Source organism: Cuculus canorus, chromosome 1 (genome assembly GCF_017976375.1).
Source record: "Cuculus canorus isolate bCucCan1 chromosome 1, bCucCan1.pri, whole genome shotgun sequence".
In the NCBI taxonomy this organism is placed as follows: Eukaryota; Metazoa; Chordata; class Aves; order Cuculiformes; family Cuculidae; genus Cuculus; species Cuculus canorus.
Window position 1 is genome coordinate 152,759,177 of NC_071401.1, and position 21,321 is coordinate 152,780,497.

General features: G+C 46.4%; 1 protein-coding gene across 1 annotated transcript; it reads right to left on the bottom strand.

Moving 5' to 3' along the window:
- Nucleotides 1-11,316: 11,316 nt before the first annotated feature.
- On the bottom strand, nucleotides 11,317-15,961 carry MB (myoglobin). The gene is made up of 3 exons (XM_009568371.2): nucleotides 15,781-15,961; nucleotides 12,880-13,102; nucleotides 11,317-12,184 (listed from the first exon to the last, which is right to left on the bottom strand). Exons 1-3 carry the CDS (start codon nucleotides 15,873-15,875, stop codon nucleotides 12,038-12,040), a joined length of 465 nt encoding a protein of 154 aa, XP_009566666.1. The 5' UTR covers nucleotides 15,876-15,961; the 3' UTR covers nucleotides 11,317-12,037.
- Nucleotides 15,962-21,321: the final 5,360 nt, after the last annotated feature.

The following is a 21,321-nucleotide window of genomic DNA, read 5'->3' on the forward strand; positions in this document are numbered from 1 at the left end:
CCAAATCTTGAACGCGGTGTTGGGGCATCCACAACTTCTTTGTGAAACCTGTTTGAGTGCCTCACTACCCTCATTGTAAAAAATTCCTTCCTTATATCTAATCTACCCTCTCTCATCTGCTGCCTCTTGTTTTGTCACCATAGAACATGGCAAAAAGTCTTTCCCCTTCATTTTTTTAAGCCCCCTTTATATATTGAAAAGCTGCAATAAGGTCTCTCAGCGCCTTGTGTTTTTCAGGCTAAACAATCCCACTGTCTCAGCTTTTCTTCATATGAGAGGCGTTCTATCTCCCTAATCTTTTTCACGGCCCTCCTCTGGACCCACTCTAATTGGTCCATGTCTTCCCTGTACTGTGGACCCCAGAGATGGAGACAGTACTGCAGGTGCAATTGCATAAGAGAGGAGTAGAGGGAGAGAATCACCTCCCTTGACCTGCTGGCCACACTTCTTTTTATGCAGCCCAAGATATGATTGGCTTTCCAGGCTGCAAGCCAACTTTTTTGTCACACAACCAATTTTGCATCCATCAATATCCCAAAGTGCAGCTCTCAATCCATTCATCACCTAGTCTGTACTGACACTGGGAACTGCCCCAACTTGTGTACAGGCTCTTGTACTTGGCCTTGCCGAACTTCGTGATGTTCACATGAGTCCGCTTCTCAAGCCTGCCAAGGTGCTTCTGAATGGCATCCCTTCCCACTAATATATCAACTGCACCAGTCAGCTTGCTGTCATCTGCAAACCTGCTGAGAATGTACTCAATCCCACTGTCTATTCTATTAATATTAAATAATATCAATGTTAAATAGTACTGGTTCCTTTATGGACCCTTGAGGACACCACTCGTTACTTGGTCAGAACACACCACAAGGACACCACTCTGCCTCCTAGTGTCACTTGTGCTCTTTGTATTTGTTCATCTCGTCCCAGTGAGAACAGCCTGACAGGGAACAACTCTGATGAACATGAGCCTTGGCTTATATAGAAGTCTGTAGCCAAACAACTATCCAGAACTCTTAATAGTCCTCCATGGTACCCCACCAGGCTATTGTCCAAGCAGAGAAACCTTGCACTTGGCCAGCTCTGACACCAATCTCATGCAGAGGATGAGAGTCAAATAAAATGGTTATCAAGAAAAAAACAAAACAAATCACAAATGAAAACACCTCTGCAGTTTCTCCTATAAAAGGATCTGTCTGAGCCCCTCTGGCTTCCTGCAACATTTAGCCACCTATGCAGCATTAAAGTTCATGTTTAAGGACCACCTGCTGAGTTGAGAGTGAGTTTGCTGTTATTAACTTAGGACTGAGGCTGGCAAGGATGCAGAGCTAGGCCACGAGAACGGTAGTATCTCCTGTGTGCCTGGACAGGCACACACTCTCCTGGGTAGAAAACAGTTTGGATGGCCGGGCCCAGAGAGTGGTGGTAAAAGGAGTTAACTCCAGCTGGAGGCCAGTCACAAGTGGGGTTCCCCAGGGCTCGGTACTGGGTCCAGCCCTATTCAATGTCTTTATCAATGACCTGGATGAAGGCATTGAGTGCACCTTTAGCAAGTTTGTAGATCACACTAAGCTGGGTGGAAGCGTGGATCTGATGGAGGGTAGGGAGGCTCTGCAAAGGGATCTGAATAGGCTGAGACCAGTGGAGTGAGGTTTAATAAGGCCAAATGCCGGGTCCTGCACTTGGGGCATAACAATCCTATGCAGTGCTACAGGCTAGAAGAAGTCTGGCTAGAAAGCTGCCTGGAGGAGAAGGACCTGAGGGTGTTGGTTGACAGCAGACTGAACATGAGCCAGCAGTGTGCCCAGGTGGCCAAGAAGGCCAATGGCATCTTGGCTTGTATCAGAAACGGTGTGACCAGCAGGTCCAGGGAGGTTATTCTGCCCCTGTACTCGGCACTGGTGAGACCGCACCTTGAGTACTGTGTTTGGTTCTGGGTCCCTCACCACAAGAAGGATGTTGAGACTCTGAGGTGTGTCCAGAGAAGAGCAACGAAGCTGATGAAGGGGCTGAAGAACAAGTCTTATGAGGAGCAGCTGAGAGAGCTGGGGTTGTTTAGCCTGGAGAAAAGGAGGCTGAGGGGAGACCTTCTTGCTCTCTACACCTACCTGAAAGGAGGTTGTGGAGAGGAGGCAGCTGGCCTCTTCTCCTGAGTGACAGAGGACAGGACAAGGGGTAATGGCCTCAAGCTCTGCCAGGGGAGGTTCAGGCTGGATATCAGGAAAAAACTTTTCACAGAAAGGGTCACTGGGCACTGGAAGAGGCTGTCCAGGGAGGTGGTTGAGTCACCTTCCCTGGAGGGGTTTAAGGGACAGGTGGCTGAGTGGCATAGCTTAGGGAATGTTAGGAATGGTTGGATTCGATGACCCAGTGGGTCTCTTCCAACCTAGTGATTCTATGATTATTCTATGATTATTCTACGATCTCCTTCTTCTTGAATATCTTCTGAGGAGGAGAAATTAAAAAGAACAAATATGAAGCAGGGAATATAAATTACAGCATGACTTCCCTGGAAAACCAGGCCTCCCTCCAAGCCCCAAACCACTAAAGAAGGAACCAAAGCCCATCTTGATGTAGCAGGAATTGGGTAGTTGTTGCTGATTGGGATGGAGCCCGGCCTCTGTGCAGAAATGTGAGTTCATTTTGACTCACTTCCATGGATATCTGCTTCTACTACATCTGCTGCGGGGAATTGCAGTTTGAAGGCTTAGCCCTTTAAACAGATCACAGCTATTGCCACAAAAGGTATTAATAAAAAGGACTCATACTGCAGCTGATGAATAGATGCAGAGCTGGTTTCCAAGTTTCTACTGCATCATGAGCTGAATGAAATTAGTGGTCCCAAGCCTATGGCTAAAAATTTGCTGTATGAGTCCAGGTCTTTGAAAGTCCTCATACTCACTGAAATTAATGAGTGTTGAGAGGTGGTGTACCTTTGAGGCTCCAGAACAAAACACTTAGTTCTGTGTACTAACTATAGGCTTTGTGTTGTACATACACACACACACCCCCACACACTCTCATGACAGACTGAATTGTAAGCTAAGCACTCCCAACAGGAGTGAAATTAAATGCCCAGAGAAATTTATTCCTAAATTTATTTCTAAGATGCTCTACTCTCAAGATACAAGTGATGAATGTTTGATATCTCTCTCCTTCTTTTCACCCCTCACCCCAGTAGGTACTATCTCATATCTCACCAACACCGGTACTTGAAAAGGATGATGTACTCTGCAGCACTTACTTACTCTGGTTTTGTTTATTTCTAACATTGAGAGTTTCTAACAGACTGTTCTTCACAGAAATAATTAATCCCTTTACTGCTGAGGTAGATGCAGTGTTCTCTATTTCCGGCCTGACTGTAGGTGGAAAGAAAAAACATTGGTTCCATTTCTAACTATTTTTTTCCCACTGTACGTTGCCAGAAGGATTGGAACTGAAGTATTCTCAATATGAGCCACTATGTGTAGGAACATAGAGATGCTGATGTTAGGTTAGGAGAGGAAATGTTTCTAGACCATCATACAAGAGATCTGTAAATTCCTTCCTGTCAGGCACAGCTGCAAGCTATCCTCAAAACAGAGCAATGAGGAAAGAAAACTCTCCTTCTCCTGTTGCACTAGCTCTCTTCCACTGAGAATTGTGAGCACAGGTAGGTCCAGAAGTTACTGTCAATGAGGTCAGAGGGGAAGTTGCAAGCATAGCTCACAGGAAAAAAAAAAACCAAACAAACTCTCTGAATACCGCATAGCAGGCACTCACATAGCCTGTTCCCTAACAGATCCTTCATTCTTTGCAGTATGTCATTTAATTCTAGGCACTGAAAGCTTTTCTCTCTTCTATTTCTGTTCTATTTCTCAAAGGGACTCCCTTTGGGAAGGAGTGGTCCTATCAAGTTAGTAACAGACTCAAAGGTACATGAAGACTTTTAGACAGTTTCTGGAGTAGAATATGAAGGCTGAGCTACTTGTCCAGCACTCCAGCACACCACTAGAGAGTCTAGTGGTTCAAAAAGGATTCAGACAGCCATGTGTTGAGTGGGGAGGGCTACGTAAGTATAGCCAGTATTGAGCCCAACTCTGCATTTTTTCCTTTTTTTAAAGCTTACTCCTTTAAAACCTGGGCACATAAGTCAGACAGTGATTCATCACCCAAGCCTGATTTCCTGAAGTCAAGCCCTTTCCAAAATAGACTGCAAGGTACAGCTCATTTTTAAAAGAACAGAGGATTGTGGGCTGAGCACTCAACACGATAACAAGCGCACACCTGAGCCTTGTTCACTTAACCACACCGTTGGATGAAGTGGCTGGAACTGCTGGTTTTGAAGGTCAGATATAGCCAAAGTATGACTGGTTTCTGCCAAATTAGGCAGAGGAAGGTAGATTCTGAGGATTATAAATTAATTTTGGTAGATGACAACTGGTTGGCTTAGATGCACCCAAGCTGATGGAAGATCGGGACATAGCAGAAGAAAAATGTTAGAAGTCAAGGAGGGGGCTACAGATGAAAATACAAGCATGTAAAGAATTATGCAGGAGGATTTGATTTTCATACACTTAGATTTAGGGAATTCACTTCTGCCAATAACCTGTTTTAGATACTTATGTCCTTTATCGTCTCCGTCCAGGGCTGCCTTCTTTGGAATTGAAAAGAAAAGCAGTGTCCCTAGTGATATTAATACCATAGTTTATTAATCTCCAGAACACTTTATTGCAAATTCAGCCCAAAGGTCTTTATGCTGTTTTGCTTTGTACTTAGCATCTGTAATCTATCTGGGTATTTACACCACAACACTGTTTTCAGCTGAATGTCTGCTTACAGGATGTCCTTTGACAACCACTGAAATGCAACCACATCAAAGCAACGACATCAAAAGCAGATGGCACGACTCCATATGTCTTCCTACACAAGAAACTCACAAATGTACTCTGTCAGGCAGTCAGTAACTTGGCCTAGTGGACAGCTGAATGACCAAAGCATGAAACAATGGATGTGCTGGACCCCAGCTTTGCCTCAGTTTAGTTTCTGTAAAATGGGGCTAATTGCACAGTAGCACAGATGGAAACCACCGACGAGTCTCTAACTAAGGTCTGGGGTCAAAAAAGTATAGCAAATAGGTCAGTAAGAAGAGCATTGTTTCTGATAGTGCATTTTATAGACTGAGAGTTTTTAATTGGGTGAAACAGAGTTCTTATTTTTCATTAAACATCAGAACAGAGTTTTTCCCAGATGACACTCACAATCAACAAGTTTCTGATCTAAAACAGACAAGCTACAGCACAGCTGACCTAGAAAAAACATAGTGGGAAATATGTTACAGATTATTTTCTAATCAGTCTTGTTGCTATGAGCTAGTAGTTTGTGACTCTTACAAAGAACTCAATTCCAAGACAGAGGATTTTGACTGGAAAGAAAAAAATTTATGACTTTATGCACTGAGAGATCATTCCAGCTGTAGAGGGAACATAGCAAAAGAGACAGAGTCAGTAGTTTAAATGTGACATGCTCAAATTAGCTGAGGGATTAGCTGGGTTAGCAATACGTGCTATTATTGAGGCAAGCCCAAAATGCACAAAAAGTGTATTCCTCGTGATTTATGCACCAGCTTCGTGAAAGTGTCGCATCCGTAGTGCTCGGATCATAAGAAAACTCCAAGTCTGTCTTTCCTCCCATACAAAAGCACACAGATTACCAGCTTTTATTAGGAAACTTTCTCCATCATGTTAAAGCAGAGCGACAGTTAGAACGATGCTATTGCTCTTCAGAAGGCACCGATAGCAGTAAATAGCCTTTATGGGGAAGTGGCTGTACCTCCATTTCCCACCTGCATTTTATTTTCCACTCTTCCTTACTGACTCCACAGATCCACCTGCCCTCAGAGAAGGGTAACTGCAAGTGTGCCATATGGTGTGCCCTGCCTGCTTTTCCTCTGTCTCTGTACAGCTTCTCTTAGCATGTCTGGTACAAACTCTTTGCTCAGTGCAGGCTCCCCCATAGACTCTACAGGGACACAGTGTGGCTGGTTTAGGCAAAGCTCTATTGTTTTTCTTCTCCCTTCTCTCCAGTCAACTCACAGTTAATCCATGACATACTACATCCCTCAAAGGGCACTGGGCTATTCATCCAGCTGAGAGATGAGTGACAAAATACACACCCACTTTAACACCATATCAGCTAACTCTCCAGATAACTCAAATCTTACCAAAGCCAAGAGGACAAGCCTGCTGTCATGCAGGTCCTGGGCAGAACAATCCCAGATATTAGTGAGAGAAGTCTCCGGGAATTTTCCACCTCTTTGGTGAGAGCTTGGATGGTGGAATTTGGCTTGACGAAGGAAATGTGGACATGTTGAAGGAGGACAGAAGACATAGAAACGTCAATAAATCAAATCACTATTACTTATATCCACTGGGAAGCAACAGAAGACCCACAGGTTAATCATGAAGACATACAGAAATAAGCGGTAATAATGCAGAAGGTCTCCACTCAAAGCTATTCCATCACTGGAGCATTTGAACCTGCTTTAAGGACGACCTAAAATAAGATCGGGCACCCAGCAGCTGCATTCACCCTGAGCTTTCCTTGTAGAGGGGAAATGGGCATCATTTTCTTTAAGGTCTACTCCAGACATAAGGCTGCAGCTAAGATACACACGCCAGTATTAGCTTTAAAGTAGCCTTCCTGGATACCAATAAGAGCATAGCCACAGCCCCCTTCTTAGCCCTACAGCCTAGGGTAAACCACAAATTCCTTGACAAGGGTATCATCCTCATTTTTAATACCTGAGGTAGATAACTAGAAAACTATTTGAGGGTCATGTCTACTGCTGGATTTCAAGGTAGCCATACTTGTGACAGCCTCCTCTCACCAGCTCTAGGCAAATCCAGTAAACTAGTCCCACGACATGTATATGAGCAAGTGCCTTAATTTAAGTGTAAAAGTCTCACATCCAGGCTGCCCCCACTGACTTCACAGCACTTACATTTATATTTGCCTGGTATAACACAAGTGACCGTTCAGCCGGCTCAGGGCCACTGAACTGCAGTGTTTCTCAGCAAAAGATTCTTTTCGTAGGACTTGGTGGGAGGAATACAGACTCCAACACCATCCCCGTTCCAAATACAGATTGCCTAGTCCACCCAACAATCCACTAGGCAGATATACCCTGTGCCAGGGCTTGACTTGCCCAACAGAGTCCACCTTGCCCAACAGAGTCCTAAACCTGCTTTTGTGTGAGATAGATTACCACAGGTGGTCTCTACAGGACTTGCAGGGTAAGGTGGAGGCAGCCTGTTCTATTTGTACATTTATAGGGAATGAAAGCCAAGCTGGGAAAGGACTTTGGTACAGTGCAGCCAAGTGACTATAAAGCACTGCTTTAAAAAGCCACAAGGTCACCTTTACTGACATTTGGATAAGGAGTTTATAGAAGTCACAGGACTAGGAGATAGGCTTGTTGTGTCTGGAATCACAGGGGAGGGAGGGATTTATGCGCTGGTCAAGAAGGCTGTATTGTCGTGACTCCTTCATGTTCACAAATGTTCATTTATTAGTCTGGTGGATAAAAGAGGCTGATTGGGATTTCTCTTCTCACTTACTATAATTCCAGGTGGCTTCCTTGACCCTGCCAGCACACCTCTATGAAATTTAACAACTCCCTACTTACCAGTACTCTCCAAGTGCCATGTCTTTGCACAGTCTGTCTTTTCACTTGGTTAGACCTTAGCAAAAATTGGTTTCATGACCACACTTCATTTAAGCACGATGTGAGAATTAATATACATCATCCTCTCAGTTGAAGTTCCAGCACACAAGCATGCTGGAGTCTGAAGGATTTGTTGAGAGGGTCTTTGCTAATGAAGTGTTTTGTGAACCTAGTCCTTATGTACAGATATGTGTGTATGTGCTCAGTAAGAGAAGCAGCACAGACTCTGATTGTTAAGCTCTGTGCAGCCTGGACAAGCAAGGATGCAGCCTTTAGCCAACATGAGAGGAATGAGTGCAGAAAAGAAGAGGACATGCTTTGATACCATGTACCTTCTGGAAAAATCATTATGGGCAAGCAAATCTACATCGAAGAAATGCTTGGTTCCAGCATTGATTTCTTTTCCTTAGTGGCATAACAAATGGGACAGGTTTCACCCAAGTGGTAGAAAAAGCATGGGTCATGACAAAAATTATCCTTATCTGAAAGCAGGTGGTGTAGCTGAGCATTTGATTTTCCATATTAAGTGACAATGTCATACAGACATTACACCCTGTAGGTACTGTCTGTGCTTTGATACCCAGAAATCTGACTTATCTGTTCAGTGACTATGATGTGGACTGGAAACTTCACTCCCCTCTCCTCACATTAGCACAGCAGGGAGATACAAACATGAAAAATGCCACAGGATTCATGCTTATGGGCTAAGTATTTAACATAATTAGTCACTGTAGTCCCATTCCTTTCTCCCGATGAAGTGACCAAGAGACAGACCACAGGATAAATAGACCACAGGTCCCCAGCAATTGCTCCTTGATGCCACTCAATGTTGGCAGGTATATTGGAGCCAGGCAGAAGCAGCAAGCGGAAGTAAAGACAAGGGGGACAGGCAGCACAGCCTGCAGTATTGTTGCACCCTGGCTGGGGATGACTGACTCATTTGCACAGCGCCTGGGAAGTGAGGCCTTGCTCCCGGTGTCCGAGATCCTGATGAGTCACCAGTGTCTGACAGCTAAGCCTGAGAGAATGCAGACAGGTCACTGGCTTGGTGCCATGGAGAGCTCTCGTGTGCAATGGAAACCACGACAGTGGGAGAAGCATAGCATGCCAAGCGCAAAGCAGCGAGGATGTTTTTCAACCTAAGGGCTGATGCAGGTGCATAACCCGTTTACCGCAAGAAACAGCACTATTAGCATAAAAGAAATGGCAGGAGCGCATGGAAAGCACAGGACAGCCATAAGCGTGATCTGGCTGTAGTCAGTGTGTACGTGCTGGAGCAAGGAGGCTGGCAGCCACACAATCTACATCCCTTGTGACCAGAAACATGTACGTGACACCAAATGGTGCTAACAGCAAGGGGAGCTGGGCACAAGTCCCTGGGACCCATCTTCCTTAGGTAAAGCTATTCCCGGAAAGGAGGCAGAAAAATTTCTGGGCTTACGTTGACATGGTTTACCTCCACTAAGGGACTTTGTCCCATATGTGAACCAGAAAAGCTACTTGCGCTAATAGCATAGGGGAAAGTTTGACTCCAACACGGGTGCTGCATCAATATAGCATGGAACTGAAAAATCTTACCTCCACCATACTCTTTCCACTAGGAAACTTCCCCTGTTCCTAAAGCAGGGGCAGTTGCAGGAGCTTTATAGACCCTCTATGAGGCAATTATATACATTGCTATACTATGTCAGGACTGCAGCCAAGGGCATACCTGGTACCCAGAGTAACGAAGGTGCAGACGTGGATTTTACCACAAGCATCCCAACCCACTGAGCCTTCTGGAGATAGCTCCACTGTTACTGCTATCTGAACTTGCTGGTTCATCTCAACTTGCACATTTTCACTGGGCCATAGGCACAACCAGAAAACCTGCATCAGGCCCGGCATCTGACCAGCACAGTTTAAGTATGTTCCCTAGTGCACTGGCGCAGAAGAATAAGGCAGATAGAGTGAAGGGTCAGGGCTCCCAATGGACTGACATTTATTCCAGGCACCTAATAACTGGTAGCTAGGCACAACATACATGCAAAGCCTCCCTCCTCCCCCACATTGCTCTACATAAAAATATCTAGAGACTACTCCAGTCCCACTCAGACTGACAGAGACAGCTGCTGTAGCAGAGCTTTTAATCCTAATGCAGAGCCTGTTGTCACCACCAGGAAATCTTATTGTGTCGGACAGGCAATCCTAGACCTTAATTAAACAGGTTGCCCTCCACACAAAGCCAGACAGACTAAACTGGAGTCAGACGAAGCAAGTTGATTAAGCCAGGGACCACCTGGCTGTAACTTCATCTAGATGACAACATATGCTTTTGTGACCCTCTCTGAAAGGTTGAAACTCCAAGCAAGCTCCCAGAGGTAAAGTGAGGATTTGTAAAGAGCAAGAAATCAGAGATGCTCTGTTCTCGGAAGGAATTCATTCCTTCTCCTTTCAGAGACTGAAATTTCATGGCCTTTGCCCTGACCAAAGACAGAGCAGATGATGCTGTTTCAGGATTGATTTTTAAGGGAACTGGTGGCTCCTTCTGCCTCCATCGCTTACAGTGTAGCAAGGAGTGCTTTGAACCAGACCTTGCTAGTAGCTCCTGATAGTGAGAATCTCCTTTCTCTTTCTCATGCGTGCCCTCACAGTACCTCTGTGAGATAAGGAGCATCTCTTTCTCCATACCAGAAAAAAAGCAGCCAGGTTGCCTCCATGTATTTTTGCTAGACACAACCCAGCTGCTTGCCTCTATAGTATCCCACAGTTGTGCCAAGATGTGACCCTACCATGAATGCTCTCAATCCTGTGCAAAGGTACAGAGAGACAGCAAGCTGCTCAGCAACCTTGCTTTGTTCATGGAGGCAGCCTGAATGTGTATGCCAGAAGAGACTGCAGCACCTTGATGCTGAGGTCGTGAGCTGGATAATAGGGATGGAGGGAGAGAAGGGAATGAGGAACCTCCAACTAGGTACACCCAGAGAAACTGCACAATTCCCAAAGAGTCAGTGTCTGCTGTGAACCTGGGAGTTGGATCAAGACTTTGCACTCAAAAACTCTTTCCAGGCTCCAACCATTTCTGACTAAACCTTGAGCAGCCTTGGGCCAAAGGTGGTCTTCAGCCTCACCCTCAGCTCAGTAAAATCAGGTCACTAGTACCTCACTGTGGTATCATGATGAGAGTAGGAGTCATTGCAACCTTTCTCCTGGGCTAAGCAGCCCCACTTTCATTGCCCGGAGGGAGCAATGCACTGTGCTGCTGCTGTGACCTCAGTCCGCTTACATGTAACCTTCCTGTAAAAAAGCAAAGGGCCTTCCCTCACGCAACCCCGTCGGCACAGCGGTGGCCATGGCCTTTAGTCAGGGAGCACTTCTCTCAGTTCTGGGGCGCTGAGTCTAGGCTGTCATTTTGCATTGTGAAGTCCAGTAACCAGGTCATGACCTCATGGTGATATATGAGTGTCCCAAGTTCCCCGGCTCAGATGGATGCCACGTGCTGCTCAAGTCATGGACTGGCACAGCAGCTTGTGGTGCAGCTGGCTACATATGCAAAACCCCTTTCCACCTTTCCATGTGTCTCCCCCACATCTCACTGAAGTGCCTGTAAAGCCAGGAACAAACAGACAACATTGGTGCAGGAGTTTTTATTTTCTGAGAAACACATACTTTACATCCCAGTGCAACAGAACTTGAGAAGCATAGCAGCAACTGCCAGAAATCTACAGATTGCAGAGAGTATTCCTCTTTGTAGTTTTGCTAACATAAGTCTAGCACCTAACGCAAATTTCCAAGCTGGCAGACCCTGGAGACTGACTGGCTGCATTCACCCCCACAAAGTAAGGTTATAGTGTGCTCCCCACAGTAACCTGCTAACAGTCTCACCTGCAGGAGTCAAGGGACACTGTGCCCCTGCTTCCCATGCTAATATCCCTTTCACAGTAGTTGAGTCTTCCCTTCACTCTCATTCACCATACTACTCAAACACTCCCCTTGTTCCTCCACATCCCTTCATCTTTGGCCATGCCATTCGCCTCTCAGATGAGACTGGGTCCCAGAGAGGAAGAAAGAAAAAAGGAGATAAGATAGGCAGAAGCTCATAGATAACCCTTTACATTATTTTTCCTAAGAAAGCAGATTATTTCTTTTGTATACATGAAGCCAGGAAACAACGGTTTATCATGGATGTGATTCTGAATGCCTCTATGCTGCCCGGAGTGACTCTTGGCCTCTCATCAAACTTTTCCCATACATCTTGGATGGCCAATTGTGAGATGTCCAGAACAGGGCTGGGGAAGCTATTCCAAGATGCATGGCCAGGCCTCCATCATGGTGTCCCTCAGTGCATACATGCTAACCCTGGAAACCGAACTCCTTGTACTTGCTGGCCATATCATTTCGGAACAGCTCCAGAGCTTTCTTCATTGCAGCCTGAGAATCAGCCCCAAAGTCTGCAGAGTGTTTTTCGGCAATGACCTTGATAATGACTTCAGAAATGAACTGTGAGGAAGGAAAGAGAGAGAGAAAAACTGAAGGGACACTCAAGGTTTATTTTCAGAAAAGCCAGATCAAGAAATAGGTTGTAGAACCTGGAAATATCTCCAAGCTAATTCAGTAGCCCTTCCCGCAGTCTCTGGAGACACAGTAAGGTCTAGCATGGAAGAAGCCTCGGCTGGGCAGAAGAACTGGGCTCTATTCCTAGCTCTGACGCTTATCTGCTTCATGACCTTGAGCAGGCCATAGCCCTTCCCACTCTTTGTCTGCCTCGTCCATTAAGACAGAAAATTCATGCCCTATGTTTGTATAACACTTAGTTTTGTGGGTCTTGGTCTCCTAAGGATCCTCCAGGGCTTACTCTAAAATTGTACGTCCCTTATGTCCAGCCACTGACTGTTCTTATGTAATGTAGTTTCCCAGGCATGCAGAGGCTGTACGAGCTTTTTGTTGCTGTCAAGGGCTGCTCAGACTGCGTGTGATGTTTGGAATGGGAAAGCTAAACTTGGAGGTTCGCATACCATTCACATACCATTCGCCCTTTCTGTGCCTCCTCCTGCCTCTACACAGAGACCTCAGACTTGAGGGAGGTCTCACTGAAGTCTAAGTAGCCATCACTAAACAAAAGTGCAACTCTCAATAGCTGTCTTGTACACATTCACAACATACCAAACACCAAGATTCCCTGCTCTTTTCCTTACCTCCAGATATTTGACAGGGATTTTGTGCTGGGTGGCATGGGTTTGAGCCAGGGGCTTTAGTTCTGATTCATGATTACCCTTCTGCTTCAGGATTTTGCCCAGCTGGGTAAGGACAGTAACTCCATGTTTCTTCAGAGCTTCAGAGCCCTTCATTTGATCAGGGGTCTTCAGGTCCTTGAACTTTTCAAAGCGATCCATGGTCTCAGGATGATCCTGAAAGAGCCTGTGGAGAAAAGTATAGGGACCTGTGAGACTTGAGAGGGTTGTCATCCAGACCAGAGCTGAGGTCCACCTACTCCTGATATTGCAGGGTATTTGAACAGGCAAAGGTATGATAACCCACATCCCCTCCCAAAGAAATCTCTTAGCTAATCCTCGCCAGCAGAGGTTACTTCAGCATGGGAACGCTGGCACTTTGGATCTTTTCCAGATCACCACCATTCACAACCATTCCTTTTAGCATGTATATAAGCCAAGGAAGGATCTGACCCTACTCTGAATCTGATTTAAATGGTTTTCATCCTTCCTCTGGTAGGTTGCTCCCTAGCTCAGCCCAGCTGCCAGCACTGTGTTTCCTCCATCCAGAACTGCAGTGCCTGCAAGAGTCCTTAGGAGCAAGCAGGTAACAAGAGCATGGGGCCTTCAGGTATGCTGGTGCCGTGCCATGCAGTGCTATACACAGGCACTCTGATCCCAAAACAGAAATGAAACCAAGAAGGGGGAGGAGTGGTAAAAAAAACAGGCTAGTGTTGTCTCCTGTACTTCCTTTCTGCTGCACTTCCTAGGAGACAGGATGCAGATACCACTGGCAACCAAACTAGAGTAAGAAATTTCACTCTTTTCCACACCAGAGTTCTAGAGTCAGGGTGCAAAGGGGATGCTGCCTCTCCTGATTATTGGGAGCAGTCTAATAATTAGGTGTTGAGAGACATCATCTCCCTTGCACAAGTTTATTTTCAGGTATTATACCCTCCAACAGGCACAATCCATCTAGCTGAAGCACCAGCAAAAGCAACAGCTGTTTTTACTGTCAAGGCCTGACGGCTCACATCCATGAAGCAGCTCATCCAAGTTATCTGCAGTCTGGCACTCCAGACTGCACAACCACAGCTGCAAAACCAGCCTCCCTCTCACAGTACGGTGGTTCCATGCTTGCTCTGCCCTTAGAAGGGTGCTGGTGCAGGAACTACTAGGGCTTGCACCTCATCTAGAACTGGACATTCCTACTAAGTCTGATGCCATGAGGGCCAGACTCTCCACTGTAAGTTTAGATTAAACTACACTAACAAAAACTTCAAGCATGTGGAAACCAGAAGTTGTTCTGTGGCAAAAGATTCTGTAAATGCATGACCGGTCTTTGCTGGTGTTTCATTTTGATAGTCTCCAAAGGATTTCTGTATGACACCAGGTACTGTGCACCATCAACCTTTCCTTTTTTTCCTGTATCTTTCAATGACACAGACTGCATCCTACCCAGAGAAATGAAAAAATCTTGCACCTTGAAATTACATAGAGCTATTTCTAAAAATCCCTATCATGTCTGGCTATGGCTGCATCATGTCTGCCAAAGATTGTATACTCCTGAGACTCTTGAAAATTCTTCCAAGGTATATTTTACTTCCTTTGGAAAGCATTCAGTTGAATCAGTATTTTCTAAACATATTCCCAGTATATGACATCTAAGAAGTCTTTAACAATGCACATGCAGATATATCTCTAAACTAAGAGCTGCTGACCTCTCTCCTCCCTCAGAAACCCCTTGACAGAACAAGAAATTCTCCAAGTTCCTCAACCATGTTTGGCTGAGGAACACAAAGTCACAGGGGAGAGGGGTGTCATCTATTTCCTTAATGTCATGCTCTCCCCTGCAATACCCGTAAGAAAAATGCTATTACCTTTCAGATGGAAACTGTTTTCAGTGTATTGTGGCACTTCCAGAGCAAACTAACCATCTCACACTGATAGTGTGACGGGGAGGGCTCAGCTTCTTCTACCCCTCCAGCATGCCTGCTCTGGACAACACGAGGGGAAAGCCATCACATTACCGCCTGGCTGCCCACATCTTTCCCTGTCCTTCAAATAGCAGCTGAATTGGGCCGTGATAAAGGACATAAATAAAAGAGCTCTCTGCTTTGACTCATATTTGAAAAAACTTCGAATGGGCAGTGGATTTGCTGGGTGGTGTGGGTTCCGTCCTTTAGCCATGCTTAAGACTGGAAACTTCACCTGCGCTGAGTGCCACATCCCCACCACTAATCCCCACTGGATTAGTGTCCATAATCTTCCAGCACATTGTACTGAGCACAGGATGAGGGAGAGATCTGGAGAGTCTCCTTCAAGTCTTCATCCCTGTTGGTCTTTTAGATGAGGCTGTGATTCAATGCCTACCCAACATCATTTCCCACTCTGCAGTACTGAGATCCCTTCCAGATTGCATTTTTGCAACTTTGGAAATCACACATTTTGAGAAAATTGTCACAGAAGTGATTTTTCCTCTCCTTTCCTGCCTTCCCACATCCCCACTGCAGAGCATCTGAAGGCCCAGGGTACAGAATTCACTCCAGCATTTTTTGCCATGGTGCTTGGTCAATGAGGATCTGAAGCAGAGCTTTGCCAGCAGGGGCAGAGGGAGTGACAAAGTCCCACCACCTCTTGAAAGCAGCAGTGGCCCGCTCCTGTACCCACAGACAGGTGGAAAGACAGAAGCACAACCACTTTACACAGTGAGTCATTTTTAACCCAGTAACCATAGCAATGGAAAAAACACCACCCTACAATAAAGAAAACATCCTGTTGAAATAAACACTGCCACACTCAAGCCCCCATACTAAATAAACGCCTTCCTTGGTCTCACATGAAAAGCTCTCAGCTTTACTCTCAGGATGGAAGCTTCTTGCCTACCTCATTAAAACTGCATGCCCATGGCCAGGGAGGTCAGACTCCACCTTTCCCCAGATGGTCAGGACCTTCTGCCACTCCTGATCACTGAGCCCCATGGTTCACTGAAGGAGAGTCCCAAGCACTTCCTGCAGCAGTTTGCCTTTCCCCAAAGGGTGGCTGGAGAGCTCATCTACGGGATTTATAGTCCCTGCTCTGAGAACTTCACCTGTCAATCGTCAGCTGGACATCTTACTCTTTCAGGCTTGTCTAACCTAATCAGTCACCCTTTTTTTTTCCCCTACGATGCTATTTTAGGCCAGGTGCTATTGTGGGTGCCACTGATGGCATCATTTCTGGTTTTCGTATTGGACTGGCATATCTCCCACTCCACACAGAAAGGGCACTGCTGAAACACAGTGCCAGGAGCCTGTCCTGGGTTCCCAAGGACCCAGAGACAGTGTCAGTCTGTATGGTAGGAGATTCCTGAAGAGCACTGCCATCTGCAAGGGCGCCCCTCCTCCCTTGCCCCTGGTTTGCCAAGGGCAGGCAAGAGAAAAGACAGGGATTGCTGGTAGCATTGGCTCCATTGCTATAAAGGTCTTTCCTTTCCATTCCTATGCTGAGCTCACTCTTCTTTCTCCTGGGTTAATGTACACCATTTACTAACAGAGAAGAGCACAGCGTTAGAAGAGACATGTCTTTAAGAGCAAACTCTATACAATGTGGCTTGGGCATCTCCCCAGCCTCTGCAGGAGCGAGGAAAGGAAAAAAGCTATATGGGAGCCGCTTACCTTGCCCACTGAGGTCTCCCACCTCTCCAGGGAATGCTCAGGATTAGCTGCTGTCTGAGCCTGGGTACCGGAGCCAATAAATGTACAGCTGAGCCAGGAGGTTAACTTGCAGCAGGCCAGAGGCACAAAGACACAGCAGGGCTTCACTCAAGACACTCAGGCAGGGGTTAAGGTCTCTGGCTACCTCTGTCAAGCCAAATATCAGTGTCAGGAGAAAAAGCTGCTGGGTCAACAAACAATGTGGATACCCTTTGGAACGCTTCTCAGCCTTTCTCCTCCAGCCCCATCAGGACTGATAACAGCCTAGCACACCAGCAGGGTGATTAATCCCTTCCAAAGGATGACTGCAATCAAGAGCACAGCCCGATAAAGAAGCCTCGTTAGCACTGCTGTCCAGAAGCATGCACCTACCTCCAGACGTTTCTAGAAGGACACAAACCGCGGGCCTCAGCAGGCGAGAGATGTCAACTGAGGGCAGGAGAAACCTGCCTTGGGGCTCAGAAGAGCAGCGTGTAATGCCATGGTCCCTACCACAACGCTACATGGACCTGAGAAGCGTCACTGCCCCTGCACCCATCTGCCCTCTTCAACATGGGAACAGTCTCCCTGCTCCAGCTTTGTAGGGGGAGAGAAGTGCTCACACACAAGGGTAATGAGGCAGTGAGGAAGACTGAGGCACAGAGCCTCGCACGCCTTCAGAAACATACAGGTTTAAGGGGAATAGTTGGGGTAAGAAGAGTGTCAAAAGCCAAACTGAGGTGTCAGCTGGTGTCAAAACCTAGAGATAAGGCAATTTCAGCTGTTACATGTTGCAAGTGTCTGTCAGTCAAGCAAACCTGTGACCCTGTGATCCTCCTGTTCTCTTTCCTCTGTGCACCATTTTGCTCCACATGCTAAACATTCCAAGGCTAAGATTTCACCCTGATTTACCTGCACAAACACTGGGGCACTACTACTTACCCAAACTAAACTCAACCGATGGAAGAGAGCTTAGGACTCCTCTAGATCATTCCTAGTGTTCTCTACAGCAGAGGGCTGGGACGGGAGAGGTCACATACCTGCAGCCTCACTCCCCAAGTAGTTATAGCAGTGAACAAGCATTTGCACCATCCTAGGCTCGGCCTTGGGTACGATCCTGAATACTGACCTTACTGTTTTACACGCATTTCAGACACGACTGAAATGTGCTCCTGGTACATGAGAGGCCGCTGCTTATGCACAAAGCACTGTTATGTTTCCCAAGCTGAAACTACTCAGTTGCCATAATAATTTCAGGTGAAGCTGGTTGACTCTCTGCTTTCTGTAGCTTTCCCCAGGGCTGTGAAGCCAACAGTCTTGGTGTGGACATTAGTGTTAAGTGGTCAAAAGCCTTAAAAAGAAGATGGGATTCCATCTTTCTTTTTGATAAGTGAAGTAGTAATGAAATGAAATCATAAGCTTTTCTCTCTCAAGGTTAATAAATAGCCTACAGAAATAATAAAACCATTGTAGCACACCAGATCGCTCCTCAACCCTGCAGCCACAAGAAGGATGTAATATTTTACTATCTACACTTGCATAGTCACCTTGATAAATGCAAACTACAGAGAGCCAACATATCGGTCACCCCCTTTAAAAAGCTCCGGGTGATGGAACAACCTATTTCAAACCATACCACGCACACGGCTCTGCATCCAAACATAAAGCACTCTCATTAAATGAGCATCAAACACATCATTAATATTTTCGGCCACCTTTTGGGATGGATCGGTGGTGTGATGCAGGTATCGCCTGAGTGGAAAGCCCCCCGCGGTGGACCCTGACCACTGGATGCTGGTGCCCCCCTTGGGGCTGCTTTGCACGGGCAGGAGGCGTGCGGCAGCCCGGCTCTGTCGGGCAGGGCTTGCTACCATCTAGTGGCCACGGGCGACAGAGCCACGGGGACGGGAGGCTACTTCCAAACCCCTTCGAGGGATATGGAAGCTCAGGGAAGCGGTCAAGAGGTAGCCCTCAAATTCTGGAGGCAGGAGAGAAGGACTGCTCAGTCCCAGGGCTGGCAGTGCCGCAGGTGGCAGATGGCAAAACTTTTGTAAGGGGCTCATGTTCAGCGTGGGATGTGGAGAAAGTCTGTTCTTCGGAAACGTTCTTTGGTTCTTCGGAAAGGGCCCATGTCAGGGTGGCTGGTCTCTAGGTTGGCCAAGTGGCTTTGCCCTCAGCCTTGCAGCTGATTGCTGACACGGGGAGGGTGCTGTGCTGCCCCTTCCCCTCCAGTCTTGACCACTGAAGAGGGATGAGGTGGTGAGATTGGGACAGAGGAAGAGCCCATGGAATGGCAACAGAACCACAGTCAAGTCTCAGGGTACTACCGAGGAGGAAAGCTGTCCTAGGGACTGAGTGGACCTGGTTCCTACCCAAAAATGTCATCAAAAGGTGCTTAGGAAAGGTCTCCCCCAACTAATAGGCACAGCAGCCAGGGAAATATCCCTTTCTGCTGAAACATCTCCCCTTTGCATGACTCCATCTACAGATAGCAAACTTTTCTACAGGCATTAACACACTCAGACCACGCTGCAATCCTGTGAATGGGAAAGCCGCTTTTTTCCCCCTATTTAGGACAGATCAAAGAAGTTCCACCACTTATTCAAGCCCACAGACAGCACCAGTGAAAGAGCAGGGACTGGTTCTTGGGTATGGTTTTAGAAACACCAGCTGTTTCTTGGTTATTAATATAGGGCACTGCGACCTGGTCAGAGCTGGGAGGCATGGTAGGAATCACACATCAGCCACAGGGAGGAACAATCTTTTTGGCCACATTCAATTTTTTTCTTGGAGTATCACTATCACAAATAAAGAAATTCAGGCCCGGCCTGTAAAGTGAATATTGGAGAGACCAGCAGACCCCAACATTGCCTTGGCAGCTGGTGTAACAAATTGCCAATGCTTTTTAGCCCTGGCCTCTCTGCAAGCAAACCTGATGCACGTAGGGAAATGTGTATGCAGGAGAGAGATGCAGGCAGAAATCATAGACATTTTTTTTCATTTGAAGTAAGTTCATGAAATAAACTGTACAACAAGGAAGAGAGAGGGATGCTACCCAAACCAGCCCACTTTCCTCAAGAAACAACCCAAACCATCTTACGTGCTTACACAGCAAACAAATATTTTTTGACTGAATATTTCTTTCTTTCCAATGAGCCTTTTCCTACACAATACATTAAATGAACCCCTGAGAGCAGCCAAGGGTCCTGTGGCTGGGAGCAATAGCCGTGGCAGCCCCAGTTCTGCCCTGACCCTGGGTTGTATAAAGCATTGCATGACATAATCATGGTACACGCTGCTCTGTCAGGGGAGTAGTTGCAGGGGGAGGCTGGTGCTCCGAAAAAGCCAGGAATATTATATAACACCAACTTACATAATTACCTATTGCATAATGCCAAGGGAATGGCCCTCTGTAACGCAGCGGTGGTTTCTATGGTGTTTTGCTGATACATGGCTGCTTCTAAGAGATTGGTTTGTGCTTTGTTTCGGGAGCCTGCAGCTCAGTCCATGCAGACAGGTGAGATATCATGCTCCCAGCAGCATTAGGTGGTGAGGCAAGGGAAATAGTAACTGGATCTTATAGCCATAGTAAGGCATTGGGTTTTCTGCAGTTGTGCTGCTGACTGCAGTATTCAGAGAATCAAAAGACTGACAGATAAAAGCACGGTACTAAACTGCAAGCATTGCATAGCCTCTGCCGCTTGTAGGAAACAAGGTGGAGTCTAACTGAGGGTGGCAATGTCCAAATCCCTTCCAGGCTCACCCCTCTTCTTCCCCTCCCTCTTGAACAGCATTCTTAGCAGTGTCTGCACGAAGGGCACCTGCACTTCTGATGGATTTTAGCAGCTGAGAGGTGTCCTGAGCCACTTGTTTAGAAGGAAGGAGAAGGAGGAGGCAGAGGAGATTTCACCATCAGGGCAAAATTTGGGCTGTGAGTTTGCAGAGCTATGCTATGTACTTATCAATCTCTTGGCATGGATTCTTTCAGGGCTCATACCCTGTGCCATAAAATAAGAGGCAGCTTTACCTTTGCTTCAGTGCTCATAGGATCCAGCCTTTAGTGGCTATCAGACAGGCAACTATATGACTGAGTCATTTTCTTTTTCCAGAAGGTGCACAGGATAAAACAGGCATGACCCACAGCTCCCATGCAATCATTGCGTGGTGTTCATGACATTGTACAGTACCTGGACAAAACCTTTATCTGGGCTAAGCAGGACACTTACCGCAAGTCAGCACTTGGATTTAGTGGGAGCACAAGTAGGAAAGCAACAAGGCAGTCCAGGATCAGAATATTTAGGTTCCAATATAGAAGCTAAGATCATCTCAGAGGCTGCGTGAGCTCTCTCTGGGGATCCCCACCTCCTCTGAAGGTTTGGGAAACAAGAGCACAAAAGGACTGAGGATTCTTGTGGGAAACTATGTGCACGACCATAAAAAATATAATACAGGGGATTTTAAATGTGATTATAAGACTTGACAGTCTTTTGCAATTTTTGTTGCAACAAGGCATGTTTTAAGTTTCCTGGATGGAGTTTTCTTTGCCAATTACTCCAGAGAGCTTGGAAACCACGCTTAAACTTTTAGGAGAGTCTTCAAAATCGACTCATTATTTTGGTCAGACAGTTCAGCTGTGCCACCTACCCAGTGGCCGTGAGGCTGGGAAGGACACTAGGAGATGTCGGGTCACTAGATTTTTCCCCAGTGTTCTTTTTGTCTCACTTCAGATAGGGTGATAGGCTTCTTGGACTTG

Coding starts and splice junctions, on each gene's coding strand:
- MB (XM_009568371.2), bottom strand. CDS start 15,875: ATGGGGCTCAGTGATCAGGAGTGGCAGAAGGTCCTGACCATCTGGGGA. Junction 13,103..15,780: donor GGGCATGCAGTTTTAATGAG/GTAGGCAAGAAG, acceptor TTTTCTCCACAG/GCTCTTTCAGGATCATCCTG. Junction 12,185..12,879: donor TCCCTGTCAAATATCTGGAG/GTAAGGAAAAGA, acceptor CCTTCCTCACAG/TTCATTTCTGAAGTCATTAT.